The 25,423-nt window shown below is 36.2% G+C and overlaps 2 protein-coding genes across 8 annotated transcripts in view; both read left to right on the top strand.

The window, feature by feature from the left end:
* Positions 1 to 10,479, top strand: part of SLC4A7 (solute carrier family 4 member 7) — a 91,747-nt gene extending 81,268 nt beyond the window's left edge. For all 7 annotated transcript variants that reach the window (XM_064414934.1, XM_064414928.1, XM_064414916.1 and 4 more), the window contains 4 exons: positions 203 to 334; positions 1,120 to 1,211; positions 2,967 to 3,074; positions 6,037 to 10,479. In XM_064414934.1, coding sequence (XP_064271004.1) covers positions 203 to 334; positions 1,120 to 1,211; positions 2,967 to 3,074; positions 6,037 to 6,118 — 414 coding nt within the window. In that variant the 3' untranslated portion in view covers positions 6,119 to 10,479. The remainder of the gene's footprint in view (positions 1 to 202; positions 335 to 1,119; positions 1,212 to 2,966; positions 3,075 to 6,036) is intronic.
* A 256-nt stretch (positions 10,480 to 10,735) lies between these two features.
* NEK10 (NIMA related kinase 10) overlaps positions 10,736 to 25,423 on the top strand; it is an 87,731-nt gene continuing 73,043 nt past the window's right edge. The window contains 14 exon segments of the mRNA XM_064388254.1: positions 10,736 to 12,717; positions 14,930 to 15,024; positions 16,138 to 16,252; positions 16,581 to 16,641; positions 17,761 to 17,891; positions 18,389 to 18,484; positions 20,688 to 20,730; positions 20,733 to 20,777; positions 21,237 to 21,276; positions 21,831 to 21,906; positions 21,988 to 21,998; positions 22,257 to 22,324; positions 23,361 to 23,440; positions 24,425 to 24,504. Of these exon segments, the coding sequence (XP_064244324.1) occupies positions 16,179 to 16,252; positions 16,581 to 16,641; positions 17,761 to 17,891; positions 18,389 to 18,484; positions 20,688 to 20,730; positions 20,733 to 20,777; positions 21,237 to 21,276; positions 21,831 to 21,906; positions 21,988 to 21,998; positions 22,257 to 22,324; positions 23,361 to 23,440; positions 24,425 to 24,504 (805 nt within the window). The 5' untranslated portion in view covers positions 10,736 to 12,717; positions 14,930 to 15,024; positions 16,138 to 16,178.

The raw sequence follows: 25,423 nt of genomic DNA, 5'->3' as shown, positions 1-25,423 counted from the left end.
ACACAAAGACTTCTCATTTCCTGAAAACAGTTGTGAATAGCTATTGAAAGTGGAAATTATTTAACTTTGGAGTAAGATGAAACCTAGTACTAGAAAAAAATGGCTTCAGTTACTGATTCTGAGTGTACTGAAAATGTGTGTGCATTTTTGTTCATTTGAATAGTTTAATATGCAAAATATTTTTGTCTGTGGTTCTCTTTAGGTTCTAGCATTAGTGTTCATTCGCAAGCTCATGGATTTGTGTTTCACCAAAAAAGAACTTAGCTGGCTTGATGATCTTATGCCAGAAAGTAAAAAGAAGACAGAGGATGATGAAAAGATAAAAGAGAAAGAAGTAAGTGTGAAAACAATCAGACAGAGCATGTTGTACATTTCTAGGAAATACTTAATGCAATCTAAGAGAATTTTATGTGACGTGAGCATATGACCTTACATACTAGATACACATTTTGAAATTCTTCACTTACTAAATTAAATGCTTTACTAGAGGAACAGTTGCTGGTGGTTAAGGAATTCAGTCTTTGTTTCAATTATGCTATTATGAACTGTGATTTTTATTTGTGATCAAAATTTTCAAGCAAAGTGGAAAGAAACAATTGTTAGCACAAAAATGTTGGGTTTTTTGGTCTTCCATCAGATTAGAAGGAAAGAAATTGGAGAGAAAGGAGAGGGAGAGGGAAGTGGTGGAGTAGGATCTCTTTATTCTGCTTAAATTAGTCACAAAAGTGTTCATAATGTCAGGGACATTTTGTTCATGTGTGTTTGTAGAGCTGTCATTTAGTGCAACTACTACTTACCAATAATGCAGTAATATAGCTTCTGGAAGGTCTCCATTGAAGTCCTGCCTTGCTGTACACCACGTAGATGAATTCCTTGGGAAGCTGGTAACACCCTCCTTCCCCAGTCTCCCATGTCCCCTGCTTTAATAAAACACTTCTAAGAGGAAAGGTCATAAGCTCTGTCTCCTGCATTCAACTGCAGTACCCACACAGAAGTGCCTTTTACCCCTATGGAATACCTGTCACATAACTTGAGTGACTTGAGATAATAACTGAACAGCTTGAGATGTGGTTTCTGCTGTGTGAGTAGTTTTACAAACTTCTTACTTGGAATTTACAGGAAGCAGAGAGAATGTTTTCAGACCATGACAGTGTGCACCTTGCATATGGAGAAGCAAATCTGGAGTTTCCTGTAAAAAGCCTGAAATACAGGTATAAAATAATGTGTCCATTTAAAAGTTCTTTTATCAGAACTTGTAATTTGCTTTATATTAAGTTGGTTGTGTATGAGTTGAAATAATTTTTTTCCCCAAGCTGGTAACTTAGCCATGATTAGGAAATATGAAGATATATGTCATGGTGCTACATTAGTATTTTTATATAGCATTGTTCTTTAAAACTGCATCTTAATTATAAATTTACATGACCATCTTGAACAGATCAGATGACTCAATTTCGACCAGCTGTACTAAAGGTGAAGAAGCATCCTTGGTCAGTTTCAATGGAATATTTGTGTGCTAATGTGCATGAAATACTGAGCATTAAGCAACTAATAGCATCAGTTGAGCCATGTGTTTGCCAGCCACTTGGGTTTTTCAGAAGAAATCTAAGTGTGTAATTAGTCGGTTTACCTAAGTGAAGGCTAAAGTTCTAATTTCTGTGGTACAAAAACCCTGTTTTACAGACAACCATTTTTACTTCAATATGCTATTTTCTGAACATAAAGGTACTAATAGATTCTCTTCCAGAAAAGGAAGTACTGGAATTTCAGTCATGGAAATTCTTTCAGCTTTGGTAGGCATTTTGTTGCAGTTGGTGTTTCCCTTACTGGGGTTGTATTTAGCTGAGTTGTCATGTGTTCTCAGCTGTTCCAACACAGCTTTAAGATGTGACAGATAAATAGCTCACAGGCTTTCTTTTCCTCTTTAATACTAAGGGTTCATAGGTTAAAAGTTTGCCTTCCTATGGATCTAGGGTAGTACCAGGTATGTCATGATGAGAGTTGGAAACAGACAGAAATGTGGATTAGGCAGGTATTTCTGCCGAGTGCTGTTGTCTATTTTAAGAGCAGGCTTAATCAGATTTAAACAATTCAAATGAAAATGCTAAAGCTTTTAAAATAAACATTTGAGTTGCTAGTTGCTCTCACAGTAGACTTCATCAACTGTGTGCATGTGTTTTATATGTATGCTGCTGTCTTACATGACTTGTGGGGATCCTTGAGGAAGAATGGCTTTGAAAGTTTTTTCTGCCAATTAAAAAACTTACAGATGACCAGGGGCAGATTCTGAAGCTTAAATATGGAACAAAACAGAAAGCAGACCTGCAGGCAACACCTGAGTCTGCTGTACATGTAACTGTGTGGAGGACAAAAGTGGAAATAGGCTTTAAAAACTTTACATCTCTGATGGTAAACTTATCTTCTGCAGCACTTGGGATGGGGGTGGTCTGGCAAAAGAATCTTGCAGAATATGTAATAAGGCTTTTGAAAAAAAAAATAACAACTTACCTGTCAAGATAATTGGAATTTCTAGATTTTTAATAGTTTCAAATCTCACTTGAATTTTTGAAATTTTATTAGCCCTTGCTCGTTTGCCCTTGATTATTTCCTAGAAACCACTTAAAGTAACTCATTCATGAAAGCTTTAGCACAACATTGTGATTCGAATAATTATTTCTGGGCATGCAAAATAATTTTCTGAAATTAGGTATGGGTTACCTCTCATGTAGTCTCAATATGTTACTGGTATCTATGTGAAAACTGTTTTGAGATGCTGTGTAATTATGGTAGTGCTAGCGAGTTAAATTTTCAAGTTTTTTGTTGAAGTATACTTTTACGAGATGAACTCAACTTGTGGCTGTGTAAATATTGAAAGAAGGCACAACTGATGTAAATGATGAGTGACAGTAAGTATGATGGTGTTGCAAGGAATTGAACACTAACCAGAAAGTATGTTTGTTCTTTAGCATTGATCCCTCAGTTGTAAACATATCAGACGAAATGGCCAAAACTGCACAGTGGAAGGCTCTTGCCATGAGTACTGAGAATGCCAAAGTAACCAGAGCTAACCTGAGGTAGCTATCATTACTCACACCTTTTCTAACTATTGTCTTGTATTTAGCAGATGTACTTGTATTTGTTGAACTATATCTTAAAAAAAAATATGGTTTATGCATCTGAGTTACTGACTTCTTACTTTAGAAGAATTTGATTTTGATTTTTCCTCTTTGCTCTGAAGTTTATCAGTTTCTATAAGGAATTATTTTATTACTATTTTATTAATGTGTTATTTTAAATAGTAATTTTAAAATTACTATTTATTTACTTAATACAAGTGTTTATTACTCTGATGAGCTTAGGGTTTCTAAATACTAGTATGTACATGAGCATGGGAGTGGTTTGATGCTCAATAATACAAATTCCACTGAGAATACAAGGTAAGTCCAGCACTTTCATTGTTGCTTTGTACTGCCCTAGGATCTGTTTTTGTGGGTGAGTGTGTTGCTTGGATTGCTTTTCCTCAATTCATTTTTAATATCTAAAAATTAAACCTGTCTCAAATGCTATCTTCACTGAATATGAAATATACTTGGATGAACTACATGGACAGATCATGGGCCCTCAGTGCTTTGAACATTCCCTGTGAGCTGACATGCATCTTCTGTGCTGGCCAGTAGCCTTTCTTCTCTGTGACCTCCCCATCAAAGATCTAAGTCTGAGTGCAATGAATGATTCTGCTATTCTATCCTAATTTCTTCTTCTAATGTCTAGCTGAATCTATCTAGGGAAATAAGCCAAGACATGAGTATTTGTGCAGAATATCCCCAGCTTCCTGAAAGGCTTGTGATTTATAGGAAATTGTATCTGTGGACTGCTCATCATCCATGCAGCTATTGCTTTATAGTTTTTATGTAGGAAAGGGGAGAATGGGCATGTTTGCCTCACAAAACTAAACCTCAGCAATCCTGTTGTCTATTGTATGCATCTTCTATTGGTTGATCCTTTTCAGCCAGTTCTGTCAGAGGAAAACATATTTGAGAGATACAAAATTATGAGGTCTGTTGGAAACAGTGGTAGTGACCTAGCACTTGTATACCCTCTGTCTACTCACCACATGCATTGCTCCAAACTAGGCATAGAAGTACAATTTTGGCCAGACAGCAGGTCAGCTGAGGGTAAAGGAGACAGAGAATATGAGATGTATTGTGAGAAGAAAAACTTAAGAGACTCATTAGTGCAGGCACCATTTCCATGAATGTCTAGGCTGTATTGTTTAAACATTTTTAAAATGTTGAACACATATTTAATTAAAATATTTCAGAAACTTGAGTACCACATGAGCAAGACCATCAAGAAGACAAATTGAAGAGATAAGAGGGTATTGTGTGTCAGAATACACACCTTATTTAATAGGTTTTTTCTTCTTGTTAAATTCTTAGAAGCAGCCTATTACAGAATTTGTAGATTATTCTAGTGCATTATCTGATAGCCATTGGGCATATTAGACTTGAAGAGATACTGGCCTGTATTTCTTTTTCCAGAAGAATTAAAATGTTTAGACTTGGTTATCAGGCAGTTCTAATTTAGTACAATTTCATCTCTCACTTCTCTGAGAGATGTTTCCTGAGTAGGTTAAGTTAGTATGGAATTATATGCAATACTAGCAAATCAGGCTTCTGATGAGTTTGCAGTGTTTTTTGTTGTGCTTAGCCTTGTATTCATTATTCCATTATTCATTATGTTTTGCTATAAGACATTTCCCTTTGATGCTATAACATACCCTGCTTGAGCTTAGTACAGTAAAAAATCCATCTTGGTAGGGAACTTGCTAAAACTACAAATGGAAAATTAAGAACCACTGATGCCAGAAACCAGGTTTTTAACAGGCAATCTGATAATGCATTAATCTTGAAAATGTTGAAAGGCAGACTTCTTGAGCCTTAACTCAATTGGTTGCTGTTTTGAGGTATTTGCTATACTTTCTTTGCATCTGGTTGAGATTCAGAGGTGTTGCTACTGGTCATTCAAAAGTAACTTCCAGTAAATTACATATCTGTCTTCATCTGGTGGTACAGACAGACATGTAAAAATGGTTCTGTAGGCACTGCTATTTTTAGATTTATATTCAAATACTAATGCAGTTCAAAGGAGGCATATCTTTTATAATTCCAGATGACATGTTGTGGGGCTTGGCATGATTTATTAAAAACCATATCTTTTTAAGAAGAAAATTTTTTTTCTTTTTCTGAATTGATCCAGATTGCTTTTTCTTTTTTCCTCAACCCCATCTATTGTAGTTTACAGACTGTGGAGTCCCAGCACACTTGTATCTTCTAAGGAGACCCAGAATTTTTCTCCTTGCATGAATTTCTAATATTTTTTTCCTTAAAGAGCAGCTCTACAGATGTGTAATCTCTTTCGAAACTCATCCTCCCTCTTATGCTGTTCCATTTCATCTTCTACTGACTTCCAGCTACCTTCACTCAGGCACTGTTCAGTGTCTGTGTCCCTAAGAGTGTCAGTTGTTCAGGTTCCACTTGTCTTTAGGGTCTTTTGCTTCACTTGAATGGACACTTTCACAGGTTTCTTATTGTCCTCTGCTGTTGTTGGAAGTATGGTTTCCCCTTTTGAACAGACAGAAATATCCTCTCATTCTTGTGAACAGATGGTTCAGAATAAAGACATATTAGTAATATTGCTTGTTATGTATTTTTGAGTATTTTTACCTAGACAGTTTTGCCAGCTGTGTTGGGGGTTTGTTTGTTTGTTTGTTTTTAAAGATGTTTTGCAAATCAATAAAAGCAGTGGAATTGGATATGGTATTTGTGAATGAGATATTGGTGTTTTCTCTCTTTTAAGTTTGTACTGTTCCTGTGAATATTATTTAACAATTACTAAAATGTAATAGAAATGCCTTATCATAAAAGCATTCTTATGTAAATACTTTCAATGTTCATTTTGAAGTATAAAACGTTTTAAATTTAACCTTTCCTAAAGTGGGCCAGACTTTACATTTTCTTCTTTGTTTTCAAACAGCCCTGAAAAACCAGAAAGTGTGAAAATAGAAGTGGAAAAGTCACCTGTTGTGAGATATGTGGATGCTGAAACATCTTTATAGAATGGAACCAATGGGAATTGAGTGCATCTGTGTGTGTATATATATCACTGTAGGATATTATACCATGGAAGTGTGATTTCCAGTTTAAGGAGCAACATATATTTAATTTCTTCCATTGTTTTGGGCACTGTAGATATGCTTGCATAATGCAAAGATTTTCCCAGCAAATAAGATGAGTGGTAATCACACTTCAGCTATTTATTTTATTGGAAATTTTATTTTCGTTTTTAAATAGGAAGACTGTAATGAATGCTTTTTATTTTCCATAATCAATATGTGCATAAAAGTTACATCAGCTTTTGCTGATGATTACTGGTCCACATTGCTTAAAATGTTGCAATACCTCTGTTTATAGTGTGCACCACAGAAGTTTTTTTTTCCATGCAGGCAATTAGTGCTTGTTTTTAGCAGGGTATACTTTTTTTGTGGTTTCATAGAACAAATGTTAATGTGCTGTTGACAAGAACTACTGTGTTTTATGTCTCCACTCCATGCTAGTGTTTTCTGGATTCTGTCCTCCTGCTCCACAGGAGTGGCCTAGAGCCCTAAGTCAGGTGGTTAGTTAAGCCTTAAACTGTATCTAAATACCCTGGTGTGCTGCTTTCTTTGGTTTTTTGAATTCTCTTGAGTTTTCATTATTGTCCAGTAGCAGTATGAGTGCAGTAATGGCAGTTACAGTCCCAAGTCAGTATTTGCCATTCTGGACACTCCATGTTTACACAATATAAATTGGATTTGCAGGCAGCAATTGGTCTATAGGAAATTATAAGTACTTACCACGTCAGTACTCTTGAATTCTTTTCTTCCTGTATTTGCTTACATTTTTTCCCATAGATTTTCAGTGTCTGATTTACTCAGCTTTAAAATTTTGGAGTATTTCATATCTTCATCAAATATATTTCTTGGTTAATAATTTTAAAAATTTACTGTGTATTTGATTAAATTAGTTGTAGCTCAATTCTGGAATACGTTTATGATCAGTATTATTTTATGGATTACTAATTGCTTGTGGTATTTGTATGTACAGTTCTGATCCTCTCCATTGTAAAGGGCATATATGGTAGCACACCAACTTATTTTTAAACACATTATTTATTTTAATTAGTAAAAATTTTTATCATGTAAGATGAATTGAAAAAATAAATATTCATTTATTAAAGTAAATGGGATTTTTTGGGGACTCCGGATAAAGATGCAGTCAGTGCATTTATTGTACTTACATTTTCAAGTTCTAGTGTTTAGCATTATAATATTTGAAATAATGAGAATTTTATATAAAAATGGAAATCTTGATGACTTACCTGCGCAGTTTCCATTCTTAATATCTTTTTTGCCTTATGCCTTAGTTTTTTTGGCTTTAATTTCCAGCATTATCTCTTTACATTCTGAATCGCCACTAGCCCTTTCTGGATGCATTACAATGGCTTTAATTAGAATCCGTGCTCATTTAATACTAGAAGATGCTGTTTGCTTAATCCTGCGTTTGGCAGAGTTGGGAGTTCTATCATGGACCAAGTGATAAAATTCTCAACAATTGCAAAAAGGAGCTGATTCTGGAGGAGGGCAGACTTCATGTGAAAATACCACTTGAGGTGGAATTTTGGTGCTCTTCAGCCAAGTGTCACCTGTAGAGAAGGTAATTGTATATTACAAAAACAAAGCAATCAGTGGGAATAAATAGCAACATTTAAAAATAGTAGTTACATTACATGGACTGTTAGTGTTCCCTTTAAATGTAATGCAATTATTTAACATTTGTTTTCTTTCCTTTTTTCATTTAACTGAATTCTGAGAAGACAGTTTAAAGAAAGGAAATCGTAGTGTACAGCAATATGAATAATGGTATCCAAACTCTTATAACAGGCTCAGGTCAGGGGCAAAGCAAGAGAGGTCTGCATTACCAGTCTGAGCAGTACTGAGTAATGACCTGCATTCTTAGATTGTAGTGTAGCTTGTGCCTTAGTTGGACTTCGTGCTCTTTCAGAAAGTAACCCATAGTTTCCCTCTGATCAAACTGAGATAACAACGAAACTACAGCAGATGGTTTCTCAAAACTTTCTACATCATTTAAAAAAAACCCAAACAACACCCATCTGCATGTCAGTAGTTGACGACTAAGTACCTCTTGCTCTGAATCAAGGAGGGAAGAGATATTTTGAGGATTTTATGTAGCATCATCCACGATACAGTACTTCTGTCCTCTCAGTAGTGTTTTTCGCTTCCTGTTCACAGTCCTGCAACAGTTTCCAAAGACCCAAAAAATTACTAGAAGCCTCTTGGATTTCTAACTCTATAATGCTGGAAATCAGGGTTCCATGGTGCTGCACACCTTGTATTTGGCTTCTATTTCAGAAGGGTTACGTTTTGGTCAATATTACAGGAAGTGGATATATTTTGAGGAACATTGAAAGGAAACAAAACCAAAGCCCCACAAGTCTAATCACAGTATTTATTTATTTGTGAGATATTTTAATCATTGCCAGAAATACCATGACTTGGCAAACCAGTTTACAGTGACCTTTAGTTCCAGTGTTCTTGGGCAATAGTTATACTTGCACTTTTCTTCCCATATGAACAGGAGAAGATCTGGTATTAAGTGCATAAATCCATGTTGCTAATGTATGGTTAAGTGATTCAGTGCTCATTTTACACCTTCTCTGCTTTAAAGTCACACATAGTATTAAAATAAGACAGCTAAGGATGTAGTTTATTGTATGTAGATGTATGTTTTGCCTTAATGGATGCAAAAGTGCAGTGACAATTGCTGTGCACTGATTTTTTTTTTTTTCCATAGGGCTTAAGCCCTGTAAAAACTACGCCAATGGATTTCCATTCCAATACCTAAAGGAAAATAAACAACCCTGCACTTTTTATAGATGCCTTGGTTTCCTGGAATGGAGCTTAGTGCTACTGTGTACCTGGCTGCAGAGCCACCTCAGGAAGTCCCTCTTTTTTTTTTTTTTTTCTTTTTTTCTTATTTATTTATAAATATTAATGTTTACATGAAATGTAGGTCTTAATTTTGACCACTCCATTTAAATTATCATCTAAAATGTATCACTTAAAATGCAGTTTTGTGTTTAAATTATATTCTAGAAAACTCATTATTACCATTTTCATATGTATTACAGTGACACATTTTTCATTGTGTTTACATATGCCCAAGTTAACAACAATTTCCTCCTAGATTAACTTTGCAGCTATAACATAATATTTTATATAATTGTTCCACGAAATGTTCCAAATTGCCAAGTTTGTCATCATAAAACCTGTCAGGATAGAACTTGGTGCCCTGATGGCTTTGGGATCTTTTTCAACCGAGTATCTTGGCCATTTTTTCTCCACTTAATGCAAGTTCTCCTCTAAGTTATCATTTGCTTCACCTGCATCTCTGTCTTTATACGGTCACTTCCTAATTCGTGCCCTTTGCAAAGGCAGGTTCGACAGGCTGTAAAATATTTCTGTACCAAGTGGGTGTCACGTGGCAGAGCCTGCGCTGCTCTAAGGGGTTTGTCTGTACATAGGTTCTGTAAATCATAACGTGAATGGCTCATGGCTCTCAGTTCACCAATGTAATCTGTCAGGCCAGCACCACAGCGAGCTTAGTTGTCTTTTTGCTTGCTTATGATTAGTAATGTTTTAATTACTCATCTAGGACAAAATTATCAAGTACAGTAAAACGTGGGAAATACTTTGTTTATACCAACATTAATTTATTTTATGGCAAATTTTAAGACTATAGATGCACACAGCTTTGAGTCAGCATAAGTGTAGTGCTATAAATAAAGCAAATTGCTCAGTAAGTTTGTCAGTTTTATTTTATAATGTTTTTAGTGAAAACTTCTAGGACTTTGTAGTTGGCATTGAACTTTGCCTAAAGACACTTTCATATTGAATTTAGTATCTGTTGACATTTATTTGGAATAATGAATGAGTTTGAAAATCGATACTTTTCTAAATGATTTTATTGGAAAGACACATCATTTCTAGTATTTTCCTTTCTATTGTTGCTGATGCTCCTGTGCAAAGGTGTCTTCCAGGTTCAGCTTTTGCAGCTGAACTGCTGTTTTGATTTTAATATTCTTTATTTGAAATGTGATTACATACTGTATGGTTCGAATTTTTTATGACTGCTTTTCTAATTACAGTGACGTTTTCTTACTTTATAAACAAATCCAAAGCAAATGAAAACATTATTCCAGCTGTAGAATCAATACTCAGTTTATACAGAAAACACAACTCTCAGACTTGTTTTTAATGTGATTCAGCCTTTGTGTTGTTTTAATTACTGCTAGAATAAAATTATCTTTTGTAACGTTTCAGAAAGTTGGTAAAAGCAATAAACAATCTCCTGGACTCCACTCGGGCCGCTTCTGTTTTCATTGCGCGCCGGGCCCGGGGCTGCCCCGTGCCCATGGCAACGGCGCCGGGCGGAAGCGGTGCCAGGGAACCCCGGCACTGCGCAGCACGGCGCCTCGCGATTGGCCGGCGGGCCAAGAAGAGGGGAGGCGATTGGCCGAGGGGTCCCGTCCCGGCGGAGCGAGCGTCGCCGTGGCCGGGCCGCGGGGCGGGGGGAGCCGCTGAGGCACCGCGGGGAGCGGGAGGGAGGGACGGGAATGCAGGGAAACACAGGGCTGGGGACGGGAGAGTGCCCTCCAGGGCAGGGAAGGCGATGCCGTGTCCCCATCTTCTGCTTAATGACGTGCTGCACAGCCCTGCTCCTTCTCCAGCTCTGGGCTCTCAGCGGGCACTGAACAATCTGGTGATTCCCAGAGGCTCTAAGGAGTGCCGGTATAATTCCCTATAAAGGTCTGCTCGGTAGCGAGAGTGGAGACGGTGAACTTCAGAGAGCTACGTGTTACTCTCGAGTTGATACTGAACCGAGCTGCTCGCTAGACCTCCGAAATCCCACATTGTTTCCTTTTTCTTTCATTTATTTTCTTTTTTTTTCCGTACATATGGGAACGCTCTTTAACAAGATGGATTTAGGCAAACTTTACAGAGGAAAGTTACACTCTGGAAATTAACCAAGAGACTGACATTTGGTAGACCCAGCAATCTGAGAACAGGCCTGGCCATTTATGGAATGAGATGGTACAGAGGGAAAACAAAAAAAAAAGAGAGCAAAAGACAAACAATCCCAAAACAGCAGTAGCTTGAATGTTTTCATTTGTCGGGAAAACGAGGAAGAACCTTACCCTTGTTAACATTTAGAGAATCTCCAAAGAAAGATTGAGACACATATATGTGTGTGGAAGTTCTTGTGTGTAAGAAACACATTGATTCCCATATTGATTCAGTTAATAAAATGAAAGAAATATTCTTCAAACATTGTCTATGTGGGTTCTTCAACACAATTTCCTAGGCACAGGTATCACTGGTGGGGATCTATTACGACTGCCACGCACTTTGAGAACAAGAGGGGAAGCCAGCCAGAAGTCCCTTTTCTCCCACTAGACTGGAGAGGGGAAAGTACCTTTTGGGAATTTTTCATCACCTTTGATGCTTCCTTTGCTATCATTTTGACCATGTTTGAAATCCATTTCTGTTTTGACAGTAATATATTTCTAATTGCTCTTTTAGGAAATGAATTTTCACCTGACCTTCATCTGACCCAGCTTATGGTATTAGGTAGGGTATTAGATACATTCCTATCCAGCAACAGCATCAAAAGTCTTATTAAAGCCACCATATCTACTGCTTCTTTATCCACCTTAAGCCTGTTATCCTGTGTATGATTAGACAGTGGAATTCAGCCACTGCAGTGATTTAGAAAGGAGTTCAAGGGAAAATCTACAAACTAGCTGGCTTACAAACGATCCATATCCGCTAGTTATTGCTAATAAAGGTTACAAGGAATGTGAGACACCTTGTTGAAGAACCCTTACACTGTTATCAGTGGGGGTAGATTCATCCTCCAGCACGTCTTTGTGGTTTTGTTTGTTTTGGGGCTTGTTTTTACCTTCTGAAGCTTATGTGCTTATGTCATCTGGGACAGATACAAAACTGGGCCACAGATCAAGTCTGGGGTAATTCCTTTGTCTCCTGTTTCTCATCATGTGGATTCTTTCATTTCTGACGGGGTTCTTGGAGCATTTCTTGTCCTATCCTGCATTCCAGTGCTGTCAGAATGCATCTCTCTTCCTATGTAATTGAATCAACATAACTAATTAAATGTAATTATCCCCAGTTAAAATGAATGAATTACTATTGCTCTAATTTCACTGTCTTAAATGGAATTGAATGAGACTGTGCTGTAAAGGCAATTTTCTTTTAATGTGTCTCTGTTCTTCAAAAGAGTTGTCAGTTTTTATCTGGCACAACTAGTGTTTGGTGTGTTTCTTACACATTCCTCAGGGCTGGTGTCATAGCAGGGGGATAGTTATGAGGACAGTGAATAGCTTGGCTCCATGGAATACATGGAAATTTCTGCTGGCATGAGTAAAGAAGAAACACAGGGTGGGAACTTACTCAGTGACTTCAAGAAAGTCAAATAGCTGTGAGAATAGCTAAGGAAATATTAATATCTGTTTTCTCTCAGGATTTTGGCTGATAGAAGGAAAATGGAGTTGTTTCCATTCGTCTACCCCTCACTCATGGTGCTAATACACCTACCTAATTTAATGACTGATGGAAGGGGCTTTCTGCTCTTCTGCCTTGATTTACACCTGTGCATTCCTGCCCTGTCAGCAGGCGCACTCATCTGGCCACTGTGTCAGTGAGCTAAATTGGTAGGAAAGTAATAACATAAATGGAAGTGTATTGTTTTCTGTGTGTTTAGCCCTCTAAACTGGCTCAGGTTTGGTCAGATCAACTGAAGAAGTAGAGAAGGATTGCTGGTGGAAGGGAAGGAATGGGGAAAGCCATTTTCACTGGCAGCTGGCTGATAATTAATTAGTCTAATCTCTGTAGTAAAGTGAAGGGCATAACATTCTAAGCTGCATGGATAAATCCTCCTTTCTGCATGTTGTCCCTGCCCTTGTACAATAGAAGTGCTTTGGAGACAAGGCAATCAGGGCTAAAGTAGGAGAGATTATTTGTAACCTGAATCAGGTTTCCCAATCCAGTGAGCTAAACATCTGAGATAATGCTGGGCTGACAGACTAAAGGGTCAGTGCAGGGTCAGTTTGTGGCCAGAGCTGGCCTCTTTCTTGAAGGGCTTCCTGACCTGTGCTGACTTGTTGGCCTCTAGGAAACAGAGAGGTAACCTCAGGGTGAGTCCTCAGAGCTGGGTGAGTGCTGTATCCTTGAGTGACCAGTGTCCCTTCATTCTCAGCAGCAGTGAAGGGAATGTGGCTTGATGTTTATCAGGTTCAATTTTGCACAGGGACATTTAGATCTGTAATGGCAACAAACCTTTAAAATACTTGTTATCTGTTATTCTGTTTCATCTTTACCAAGGTAGCATTAGAATTGGAATGTCAGCCCCAAAATAAGGTTGGTTGACAGTTGTAAAATATTCTAAATAATCACAAAGACCTAACAGTTCTGGATTAAATCATAGCCATACTGGGAATCCTGCTGTTTGTGGTTTGAAGAGCTAACCCAAGGATTTCACAGTATGCTAAAAATTTTAAGGTTTAACTCTGTTGGCTCATGAACAAGTTATTTGTGTGTGGTTTGGTTGTTTAATTGGTTGAAATCTGTTCTTTGTGCACTCATACTCATGGTCAAGTAGACAATTTGTGAGTATTTCCGACTGTACAAATGTGAGGTGCTTATTGCATTGTGTCATGCCTCAGTATGTATTCCAAATGGATAGGGTACTGGAGAGATGATAGAAGAATGTCACTGAAATAATAAATGGAAATTCTTACTCCTGAGGATTCTTAACATGCTTAGCAACGTACATGGCTTCTCTTAACTTTCAATGCTCTTGAAGCAAAGGAAATAAATGCTTTGGGCAAAATGCATTCAGTCTAGTCTGAACTCAGTAGTTTTGTCTACTGAGTGGTGGAACAAATCCTGTTTATATTCATTCCCTGGTAATAACTGGTGCCACAGAAGTGTTCTGGGATGTTTTTTAATAACCTTCTTGAGCAGATGCATGGAAGAGAGCAGAGAAGTTTCTTGTGGATCCAGATCAATGATTCCCTGTGGTAGGATAAAAGCTTGTTTAAAAGACTAGACATGGATGAACTGGGCTTACAGGCCACTTCCGAGAGGGATTTAATACAGTGCACGAGTTCATACTGTCAACAGTTGCATTTTGGGCAGTTCTGTGATGTGAGATTGTATAACTGGAAAAATGACTCTCATGTTCATTTGGGAAGGAGCAGCTTTGGGTAGTTTACAATGCTTTTGTTTCATGACCAGTTTTCTTCTTCTTTGCCTTTATGAGGAGGAGAAATAAAAATCACTAGCAGAGGAATTCTACACTGCACAGCAAGAAGAGGAGACCATCAGGTTTGATACGGAAAATCCTGTTAAGGACACACCAAAGGGAACATCCAAACAGTCCATGTTTAGTGAACAGTAAAATAGGTAGAAAGGATCAGTGGTATTATATCCTTGGTTTTTAAATTGAAAGTGCTCTACCAATATGCTACAGCTGTATATTATTCTCCAGGGTAGTTATACAGCCACAGCCTGTGTCTGACCATTCTTTTTTTCACTCAGAGAAGGATCTGTATCAATGTAGTTGCTTTTGTTGCAGCAAGAAATTCCTCTTGAATATCATCTTTCCATGTCTTTTTGCATTTTTCTAGGGCTTTAGAAGATTTTCAATGAACAGGTGTTGTGTACTGTGAAAGTGAGTAGATCAGGGCTTTTGGGGGAAGTCAGACCTACAGATTGAATGTTTTTATGCAGGGATTTAAGGTGTGGTAATGGCCCTTATGAGGCCATGCCATATAGATCTGCTCATCGGTGGAAAGAAGCTCTGTGTGCCTCTGCAGGGAAAGCAGGTAGGTTTGGTGTAAGACATTCAGAAGGCCTAGATTCTAAACTGCTGAAAATTTCTGTTATTCTTTGACAGACTGTGTGGTCATAGATTCATAGAATGGTTTGGGTTGGAAGAGACCTTAAGATCATCGAGTTCCAAGTCCCTGCCATGGCAGAGGCACCTGTCTACTATATACCAGATTGATCACAGCCCCATCCAGCCTGACCTTAGATACTTGCAGGGATGTCCACAACTTCTCTGGGCAACCTGTTCCAGTACCTCATCACCCTCACAGTAAAGAATTCTCTCCTGATATCTAATCTAAACCTGACTTCTTTTAGCGTGAGGTCATCATCCCCTTGTCCTAACACCACATACCCATGTAAAAAGTCCCTCTCCAACTCTTTTTGTAGACCTCTTTAGGTAGTGGGTTGCTGCTGGATATCTCCCTTGGAGCCTTCTTCTCTCCAGGCCAAACAACCCTACATCTCTCAGCTTCTCTCAGCATAGGGAAGGTGCTCCAGCCCTCTGATCCTCTTTGTAGACCTCTGGACTCACTCCAGCAGGTCCCTGTTGTTCTGATGGGAGCCCCAGAGCTGCATGCAATAGTCCAGGTGGGGTCTTAGGAGAGTCAAGTAGAGGGGGAGAATCATGTCTCTCAACTCAATGTATGCGTCTCATTTTTTTTTGTCAGATACCGCCTTTTTCTACCCTTCATTTGACTTGTTTATTTGGATAATATAACTATTAAATTCTCTGTTGTCTGGACAACAGCTTGTTGTTGACAACCTTGATGTTAGCCTGTAAGCATTGCTGTAACATAAGCAGCCAATTCGCAGAGAGAAATAATGGCAAGAAGATGAAAGAAGAGGAAAAGTCCTAAAAAAAATACCTGAAAGGCAAGACAGTATTGTCTATGCATGTGTTGGAAAACCAAGATGTCTGTATATTAGATTAAAAGCTTTCTTATTAATATCTGGAATTTCAAAGGATATTCTGATATAATGCCCAAGGCTTCAGGCTGAGAAAATGGCAATTTTTTTTTTCCTAAAAGCAGTATCAGTTGATTCTGTAAATAAACATGGGTTCCTTTTACTACAGTGATATAATTCTTTGTATTTACTTTGCTTTTAAGGAAAAGAGTTTTTAACCCTATAATGATAATAGTGATACACAATGCCTGATCAGGATAAAAAGTTGAAGAGCACAGAAAAAGCAATAAAAAAAAAGCCTCCTGGGATCTCTATGAGGTGTAGTATCTGACGTTTTACTTTGAACTTCAGCAGGGCTTGTGTGGAATTTACACTGGCTGCCAAAGCAGAATGCTTCAATTTGAAGTGCAGTATAAACATGACAACTGTTACTCTGGTCACAAAGTTTATTTACACCTTTGTTGATTTAAGACATTCTGGAGAAGTTGTAAATTCTTCTGTACGCAAAAGTGGACACCAGGCAACGCTAGAAAACTTTATTTTCTGTCAGTAGCATTGTTGCTTGTTGACCTTCTTTACACTTATGGAAATACTTTTATGTAACTATTAACACATACTGTTGTGGTTTCCTAGGGATATTTCCTAGGGATAATTCTGATCTAAAAAGGCTTCAGTCTCTCTTCAGTGTTCAGTCAAGGAACCAACAGGTATTTTTCAATAACTGTTATTAAATGTGTTTTAGAATTACAATTAATTCTAAAGGTGATTATGGTTTTTGGCATATGCTTAGAACATTATGTACTATAGTGGCTAAAACATGTTAGCAAAATCTTGAGGAGAGGATGTCTTGTCTCTTTTCTTGGCAACATTAGACCTGTGTGGCACAAGTCACATTTAGAATGGGTAAAAGCATGAACCGGATCCACTTCCCATTCTATTGTATCATATTGTTTATTTTAACAGGGAAAAAATTGCTTTTTTTTTTTATACTCAGCAGGTTTTATCCAGCTATTGCTGCATATATTAAAGTAGCATAGCAGATTTGTTTTCCTCTATGCCCTTTCACAATGTCACACGAAGGTAGGCTTAAAGATGTGTGAGTAACAGCACGGGGGAGAGTGGTACAGAATATAAAATAAGATCAGCATTTTAGCCATAAACAGTTTGTCTTTGAAGAATAACACTTCAGCTAAAAATACCCTGGGCTTAAATACCAACTTGCAGGAGAAAGTCAAATCTCCTTCACCTGAACTCACTTAGTGAAGCTTGTATTTGCCATTTGAAGCAAAGAAAACCAACACATGATTATGGGTGTGAGTCTTTGGAATCACAGAACATTTTCTCCCTTTCAATTCTGTAAAAAGATATGACAAAATGACTAAAGGATTCATCCATGTGAGGGAGGAGTTATGCACTTTCTACCTGGTTAGAGGCCTGGAATTGCTTCTGAGCAGAAAGCTGAAACATGTGAGTTGTACAGCCTAAAAAGAAAGTGAAGGCTGTGCAATTGTGGAATTCGGGCAGGTAAGAAACACAGATAATGAGCATGTGTTGCAGATTTGTTGAGCTTTGCTATCAAAAATTTAAAAAGATGCCGTTCTTCACCTTTTACTTACCTCTCAGTACTTGTTTTTCAGTCTTGCTTTGCATCAGTTTTCTACCACGTCAGTTTTGTTTTCCAGAGGAGGTGTGTGTATTCTATAATAGCAAGTTTTAGGTCCAAAGTTCAAGTCAGAACTTGAGAAAAGGTACTTTGGTGTGATAATATTCTCAGAAAACTTAAAATGCAGTGTCTGCCTCATGACTACTATCCCTTCCCTCTTTAGCTTCCAGCTATTTATATTGAAAGTGGTCAAACCAGTGTGACAAGAACTTGGCAAAATGTCAAAAGCAATGGACAGAAGTCCAGTGGTCAATGGCAAGAATCAACAGAAGCTGTTGAACTTGAAAAATTTAGGTAAAAATAATTTAAAGATGATGATGATGCTCTTATATCCCTGAATGAGAGATGCCTTTATGTATCTAAGGGTATCACCTTGTTGAGGTGTTGAAGGCATTTGTATTTTTACATGTGTTTTGTTACTTGTACTTTTCATGTTAATCCAGTATTTGAGATGAGAATTATATATTTCTAATTTTTTGCACCTGTTTATGTTCCTACCTTTGTAAGTCTCAACCTTTCCCACTCAGCAGAGTATACTGGTTAGAGTTAATAAACTCATTTTAAATAGTGATCATTTCTTTATTTGGAAAAGTTATACCATTCTGTTAGTCCCAAATTATGCATGAGACAGACTATTAATGTCTGGCAATCTGAAATCATGTTATTCTGTGGTAACTGCTGGAATGACGTTTCTTAGTTTTTGTTGCTGATGTTAAGTTGTAGTAGTGCAAATCTGTCTTGTGGCAAATTAATTTGCAATTCACCAATTTTCTTTTTTTCTTCCTTATTAGTGTGACCTACAAGAATGAGAGAAATTTTAGCAAGCATCCCAAGCGTTAGCTGTTTCAAGATATCTTTACAACTTTAGTTAAGGACAGATTTACCTGCAGATCAGTATATGAAACACATTCATAACCAAGAAGGAGGGCTACTCTTTCTTGCCTTCCATGAAGAAACAACACACCTTTCTGTGGAAATTACCAGAAGCACTTGTGGTTGTTTTAAATAAAGAGAGGACTAGGTATACAACAAAACTTGGATGACCAAAATTCTAACTGCTATGTTTTCTTGATCATTCATCTGTACATGGTGTCTGTAATCTATGATTTGCTTTTCTAATTTATTTTACTGATTCTATTTATATTTTATAGGCTGCTGCCTTTTTAGTGAAAGGCAAGTGGTTTCCACAAAATTCAGATGAGTTGATGCCACTTGTTTGTGTTTATTTGTATTTTTGTGTATGACAGGATTAGAAAGGGTAATACATTTTCTTATGCTACTCTCATTTATATGAGGAAAAAGTACAGGACCTTACAAAAATAGAGGGGGCAGAGAAAGATATTTTCAGGGAAAAAAAGATGTATTTTTCTGGATTTTTTTACTATGCTCCTTTGCAGTGTATTGGATTTTCCTTTTTAAAGCCCAAATACATTTTCTGAAAAACTCCTTAAGTGGTACAGAAGTTTAAAGATAGAATCCTAGAGCATTTAAAGGTATTAATATATAACTACTAGAGTAATCTAAAAACACCACATAGTTTGCTTAGACCTTTATTCAGAACCAATTGGGGAACTAGGGGTGTCTGCTTTGATTATCTAAATGACAGTGAGTTTAAAACAGATCATTTAAGTGATTTTTAAATCTGGTACCTCTTTTTCGCATGTGAACTCAGTACTCACCAGTGGGAGGTCAGTGGCTCAGCTTCATTTGCCAGAAATCCAAGAATAGCTTACACTGTGATTTCCCAAGTTCTGTTTATACATTGTGACATACTTGGCTTTTATTTTGGTTTTCTTTGGTGGTTCTTTGTGATAGTGATATAGCAAAACAAGCCTTTTGTGTTAAGAATGAAAGCACCCAGGCAAGGGTGGTGAAACAAGCATAAAATAGTAGATAAGCTGCATATACCCTGGTGTGTCTAGTAATGTGTATTGTAAATGTAACTGTAGTAGAAGGGGCTCTCAAATGTTAATGAGGCTCAGGGAGTGAGTGTGTCCACCGTGGTAATATCTTCAGACCACTTTAAAGTCTGACCTGCAAATTTTGCACACAGGTATATGGTTGCTGTTTTCTTTCCAGGAAAGTTTTGTGCTGTTCTGAAGTGGCCAATTATGGAATCATAATGAAAACTGGTATTACTTTGGGCAGAATATTGGCGTAAAAGGGCTGAGAGTTTCTTAGTATCTATTTATAAAATATTTATTTTTATGGAAGTATTTTTAGCTATTGGCGTCATTCCCAACTACAAATGATGAAATGGGAAGAGAACTGCCATGACCCATACACTTTTTCTGTTTCCAAGAAACCTATCCAAACAAATTTTGTCCTCTCAGATAAAACAACAATAAAGAACACATGGCAAAGATGTCTAATTTTAGGTTTATTTTAAATAGGGAAATGAGGATATATACTTTCAACAGGCAATGGAAATAGTGATTCCATTACTGGTATTTTATGCAGGATTACTGCCCCTGGACACTTTCTGCAAATCTGATTTGTATTTTCTACCATGTCTTACGGTATAAATCATATGGAGAAATATAAAGGAGGAAGTTCTATATGGAAATACAATCCTATTTCAAGAACATTTGCACTAAATAACAAATTATTTCCAGCATAACAGAATTAGAGTTTTTAAAAGCCAGGATAGGTTATAATAATTCAGAAGAATATTTTAAATATAGCTATTTTTACTTCTGTAGCACATATATTTTTGGATAAGTCTATTTTGTGCACTGAAGTTTGCTCTGTGGTTTCTCATTTACTTTGCTCTTTTGGGCCTCAATTCAACCACTAAAAATTTATATCAAAGCACAGTTAGTTTGTTCTTAGAGGTGAGCATGTACTTTCTCTCATCAGTCCAGTGATAATAAGTGATGTTTGGTAATGCTCATATAATGTAACAAATTCATTTATAGCTGCTACTGTGTTTGAATATAAGTGGTATTATAAATTCTGTGGTATAGTATGTTGAACAGTTGTTGTAGCTCACTAATCATCTAGTCAATTGATCCTGAATCAAACTGTTTTATTTAAGTATTTAAGCACTTCTTAAATTGCATTTGGTTTATGTTTTGAATATTTAATTTACAGGCAATGGGTTATGCAAGCTCCGTGCATCCATTTTCTTAGATTTTATTAATCTGCCTGAGATTATTAATAAGAGATCCATGCCACCAGGTCAGTATGTCAAAATATTGTTTCTTGCTTGGTAAGGGGTTGCAGGTGCTTGTGTGTAAAAATGTTTGTTCCTATGAATGCACATGTTCATGTATGTATCTGTATTTCTGTATGTGAGGATGGGAGTTGCAAATAAGCAGATTTCAAGAGTGGTTTTACACCATTACTGCATAACTTGCTCAATTTCTGTTATTTCTTATGTCGTGTCTGTTGTTGCTGACCCTTACAAAGAAACTGTAAATCTCCATAACAGATGGCTCGGTCATTGCTCTGAGCCCTAGACTTGGTATTTGACTTTATCATAAAGCTTTGTAAAATTCCCATAATGTAGTTACTGAAGGAAATTGAAAGCTCCAGTTTAAGAACCTTCAACATTTCACCTCTTGTGTTTTTGTTTATCTACTTACTACAAGTAATTCTGAATTCCTTTTTTCCTTTTTTAAAAAAATTTTCCTGTAGGAAATGCTCGACAGTCTGGGTGAAATTGAAAATCTAACTCAGGTAGAATTCCTCACAGTGCCTTTGTCTATTATGTTGCCTGTCAGTTCATTATGATTAGAATGATATGTACTGTAAAAAGCAGTGTACAGATAGTCTTGGTTTATGGAAATTAGTAAGTCTGTTCCTCTGTTTTCTCATGAGCAGTTGGTGTGGGTTTTTTCACTAGTTTTCAAATCAACTGTCCTATAATCTGAATTCATCTAGGATTTGTAGTTAGGAGACTTAAGAAATGCTTCCTGAAGTGGGAGAAGAATTAGAAGAGTCAATTTCTTTTGGTTCAGTCAAAAGAAACCAGACTTTTGAAGGGAGATGAGCAGATCACCCTGCACTGTAGCTAATGACTTTGCATGGGGAAAAGCATACTGGTAAAATATATGGGTTTTTTTAATGTCCAAGCAGGTTTAAACCTTGAGGCTGCACTACTATTGCATTACAGAATATTTTTTTCATGAAACAGATGCACCACCTACAGGCTGTACCTGTGCAGAACAGTCTAGGTTTATGAAATCCTTTTTTCCTAATGGTATCCTTTATTTTTCCTTCCCTACTTGTAATATATGGAAACAGTAGCAAATTGTTACCTTAATTACAGAGCAGAGCAGCATAATGTAGACAAGTTGGTCAACATGTAAGTGCAGTAGCTGATAACAGAAATGATAAGGCTACTCACAACTTTTGTGTGAGGCTTAAAATGTTTAAAATACTTCAGGTGGTCATTAAGTAAGATAGTAGTATATTCACTGTAAGCATCATCACATGAGTAAAAGCTAAAATTCCTGTAGAAGGGAGCTGCTTGTTTTTCTACATAAGTAATATTTCTTTAAGAAATTAGTATCTTTTTATGCATTAAAATAAAAGAGTAAATTGAACTAGTTATGGTTTAAAGAACTTATACAGTATTTTTCTCTGTTATCTGGTTGGTAAAATAAAAATATTAGTGAGAAAGAGTCAATTTGTGTGTCTTGCTTTCTTCCGTAGATATTTTCCAAAAGCTTGCTGCTGTTAGAAATCAAAGAGAATGAGTTATAGCAAATGGAGCACATAAAGTAAGTGCTTTATAAAATTGTTAATTTTATTTAATTAGATACTTAATAGAACAATGCATGCTTTTCAGATTTGACCTAGATGGGACTAAATTCCTTACCTTGTCAATCTTGTAAGGTAAGATAATCTCTTGTTTTACAGATATATTAATAGGATCATAAAAATAAGTTATTCTCTGTAAGTTGTCTAATGTACGATTATTGGCTGTTTGAGATAAACAGATTGTAAATTTGGACTAAACGTTTATATAAAAAGTAGTGGTCATGTATACACTGTCCTGAGCTACACGTTACTGTGATTGAAATAGTTTTATATACTTTTAAAATGTAAATATATTTTAAAGTTTTCTTACACAAATTTCTGATGTGGTTTTTCACTTATAAAGTATTCTGTGTCTAAATATTCTGTGTCAACACAGACATCCTTTACTATACATTACCATCAGTCTGAGAATCTGTAATTAACTATTTCTGGTTTGTGGCTAAATTGAGATACAGTTGAGATCAAAATCAGTATAATTAGGGTTTCATGATTCTATCATGCTGCAGAAGAACAATGGCAATTGTGATCATATGGTATCAGACAATCTATTTTTAGAGAATCTAGACAAATATGGAGTTCGATTGGATATTAATCATGAACAGAAATACAGGCAGGGCCTTAAATTACTGTGCTGTTTAAATATAAGCTGAATCCAACTTTTTACTTCAGGAGGCCTGATTTGGAGTTCTGAAGTGATACACAAAACCAAATTTTTACAATGGTGTAAAAGAGGTACTTTAGAAGTCAAAGAGATACTAACTGTAGTTTGAGAAGAACATCCTTGCTTGTCCTACTGGGTGTATTCTAAGATTTTAGGTGTATATTTAAGTGTACTTTAAATGTACCTAAGATTTTTAATATATTGTGTAAGGATTTGGTATCTTAATTTTTACTTTTCATTAAATATTTCTGTATGTTTTTGAGTTGTAAAATAATGTACTTTTTATTTGTACAGAATCACACATTTACTTACCTTTTTTTCTTTTTTTTTTCCAGACCTTAGTAAATTTATTATCTGCCAGAGACACTCATGTGTTTCTTGGTGCCCTCCTTGCTTTGACTAGCTTAATAGAATGGTAGGTTCAACTCAACGTGCCATAATTAACAAAAGCTTTTTAAAGTTTTCTCTTGACAGAATATTAGAATTGCTCTTTATGAGGAAAACATAAATGTTCTTAATTTTATATTGAAGCAATAGAAATTAAATAGAAACTTTGGTCCTTGCAGCAGGCTTCTTCTTCATGTGGATGGCTCTGGAAGACTGGAATCACAGAATCTGTCTTTGCAATCCTCATGCAGGATTCTGGAATACCTACTGACTTCCTGCATATAAAAATCTTCTGTCTTCAGCTTAATATAACAGTGCCTCACAATAATCAGATAGAATATTGTTCAGTGTAGTAAATAATAAACTCATACAGCCAAATCCATATATATGTGCCCTCTTCTCATTAATTAGTGGTTAAATAAAGATTAAAAGGGAAAAAAAAGGGCAAAAAGGGGGACAGAGCAACTTTCATCTATCATATAGAAGAAAAACTGCTATTATTGATCTGCTCTCTTCCAAACTTCCAAAAACTCTGCTTCAGTTTAATTTGTTTTTAATATCTGTATTAATTTAAATGATGTTATACATACATTTTCAACTTCCATTTAACTTTCTTTACTGAATGTAATATAGGATTTTGTGTTACATTTGGACTGGGCAAGAAAGAGTTTGGGGTGTATTACAAATGTTCATAGAAATTGTGGTTGTTTTTAAAAATATACTCCATTTGCTTAATTACCAGTAAAACACTGGTAATTTATGTTTGTGTCTTTATTTTTATGCATTCACATTTACTTTTTTTTTTTACTGGGAAAACTGGAAAATTGTTACCCTGTTCCTCTTGACCCAGCCTATATTTGTGTCTTTATGTGCTTGTGTGCACAATTTGATATTATTACTTAAGACTTGGAGAAAAATAATTAATCAAATGTACAAAGAAGGAGGCTAAAGAGCAATGTATGTGTTTCATATAATTTCATTGATATAAATGCCAGGAATAATCAATTTGTAGTCCAGAATGTAGGGAGGAGATAAGTGAGATTGTTGAGAACTTGCTGGTGATATTACATGAATATGATTTTCTCTGTAACAGGTGAGACTTTTTATGTGGATTAATTATGTTAAAATAAATTTTGACTTTTTTATTTAGGGATGCATGTATTTAGAGGAATTAGAAAATGTGCCACTTGAATATACCCAAAGTCAAATTCTGATACCTGTGTATTTTGAGTCACATACTGATATAGCGAAATCTTTTCCCCAGTTTCATTGTAATCCATCTCTCTCTCCACTGGTGGCCCCCAGTACAAATGAGTTGCAATGTTATCATAAAGTGATAGCAATCACTTTTCTTGGTGCATGTCTTCGTTGCTCCTGGCAGACCTGAGTGGTTAGATGGGAAAACATGCTGAGCCCTGACAGTTCCTGGGATGCCCAATATAAACTAGTAAAATTGCAAGCCCTAGAGCTGCTGTAATTTATGCCAGAGGCTGAGTCAGATCCCACATCCTCTTCATCAGAAAATCGTCAGTGTTCCTTCAGTTGTTTAATCATCTCAGCTAAGACTGCTAGCAAAGCATTACTGAATTTCAGTAAGAAACAGAAAGACTTTCAAATTTGATAATACATCACTTATCACCTTTAAAATTCTGAAGAGATTTTTAAAATTTCATGCTTAATTATTTCACACATATAAGTGACCTTATATGTGACTAAGAATAGAGAAAATTAATATATATTAAAAGGTTTTATTTAGTTTCTGGGTTTGAAAATTCAGGGTTATATGTAAATCAAAAGTTAGATGTAATAGAGTTTGAATGTAGACAGGAAGATGATGAAGTTCAATGCTAGTTAAGGATAATTTTAAATTAATATATGAATCTGAATTCACATGTTTCATTAAATACACATGGAGCTTTTTTGCTTAAAGTGGAAATGGATATCCTTAACCATATTTTCTATGGGAAGTCCACCTTCTTTGCAGTTAATTAAAATCTTATATAAACCTTTT

Source organism: Passer domesticus, chromosome 1 (genome assembly GCF_036417665.1).
Source record: "Passer domesticus isolate bPasDom1 chromosome 1, bPasDom1.hap1, whole genome shotgun sequence".
Classification (NCBI taxonomy): Eukaryota; Metazoa; Chordata; class Aves; order Passeriformes; family Passeridae; genus Passer; species Passer domesticus.
This window is presented reverse-complemented; position numbering and strand designations above follow the sequence as displayed.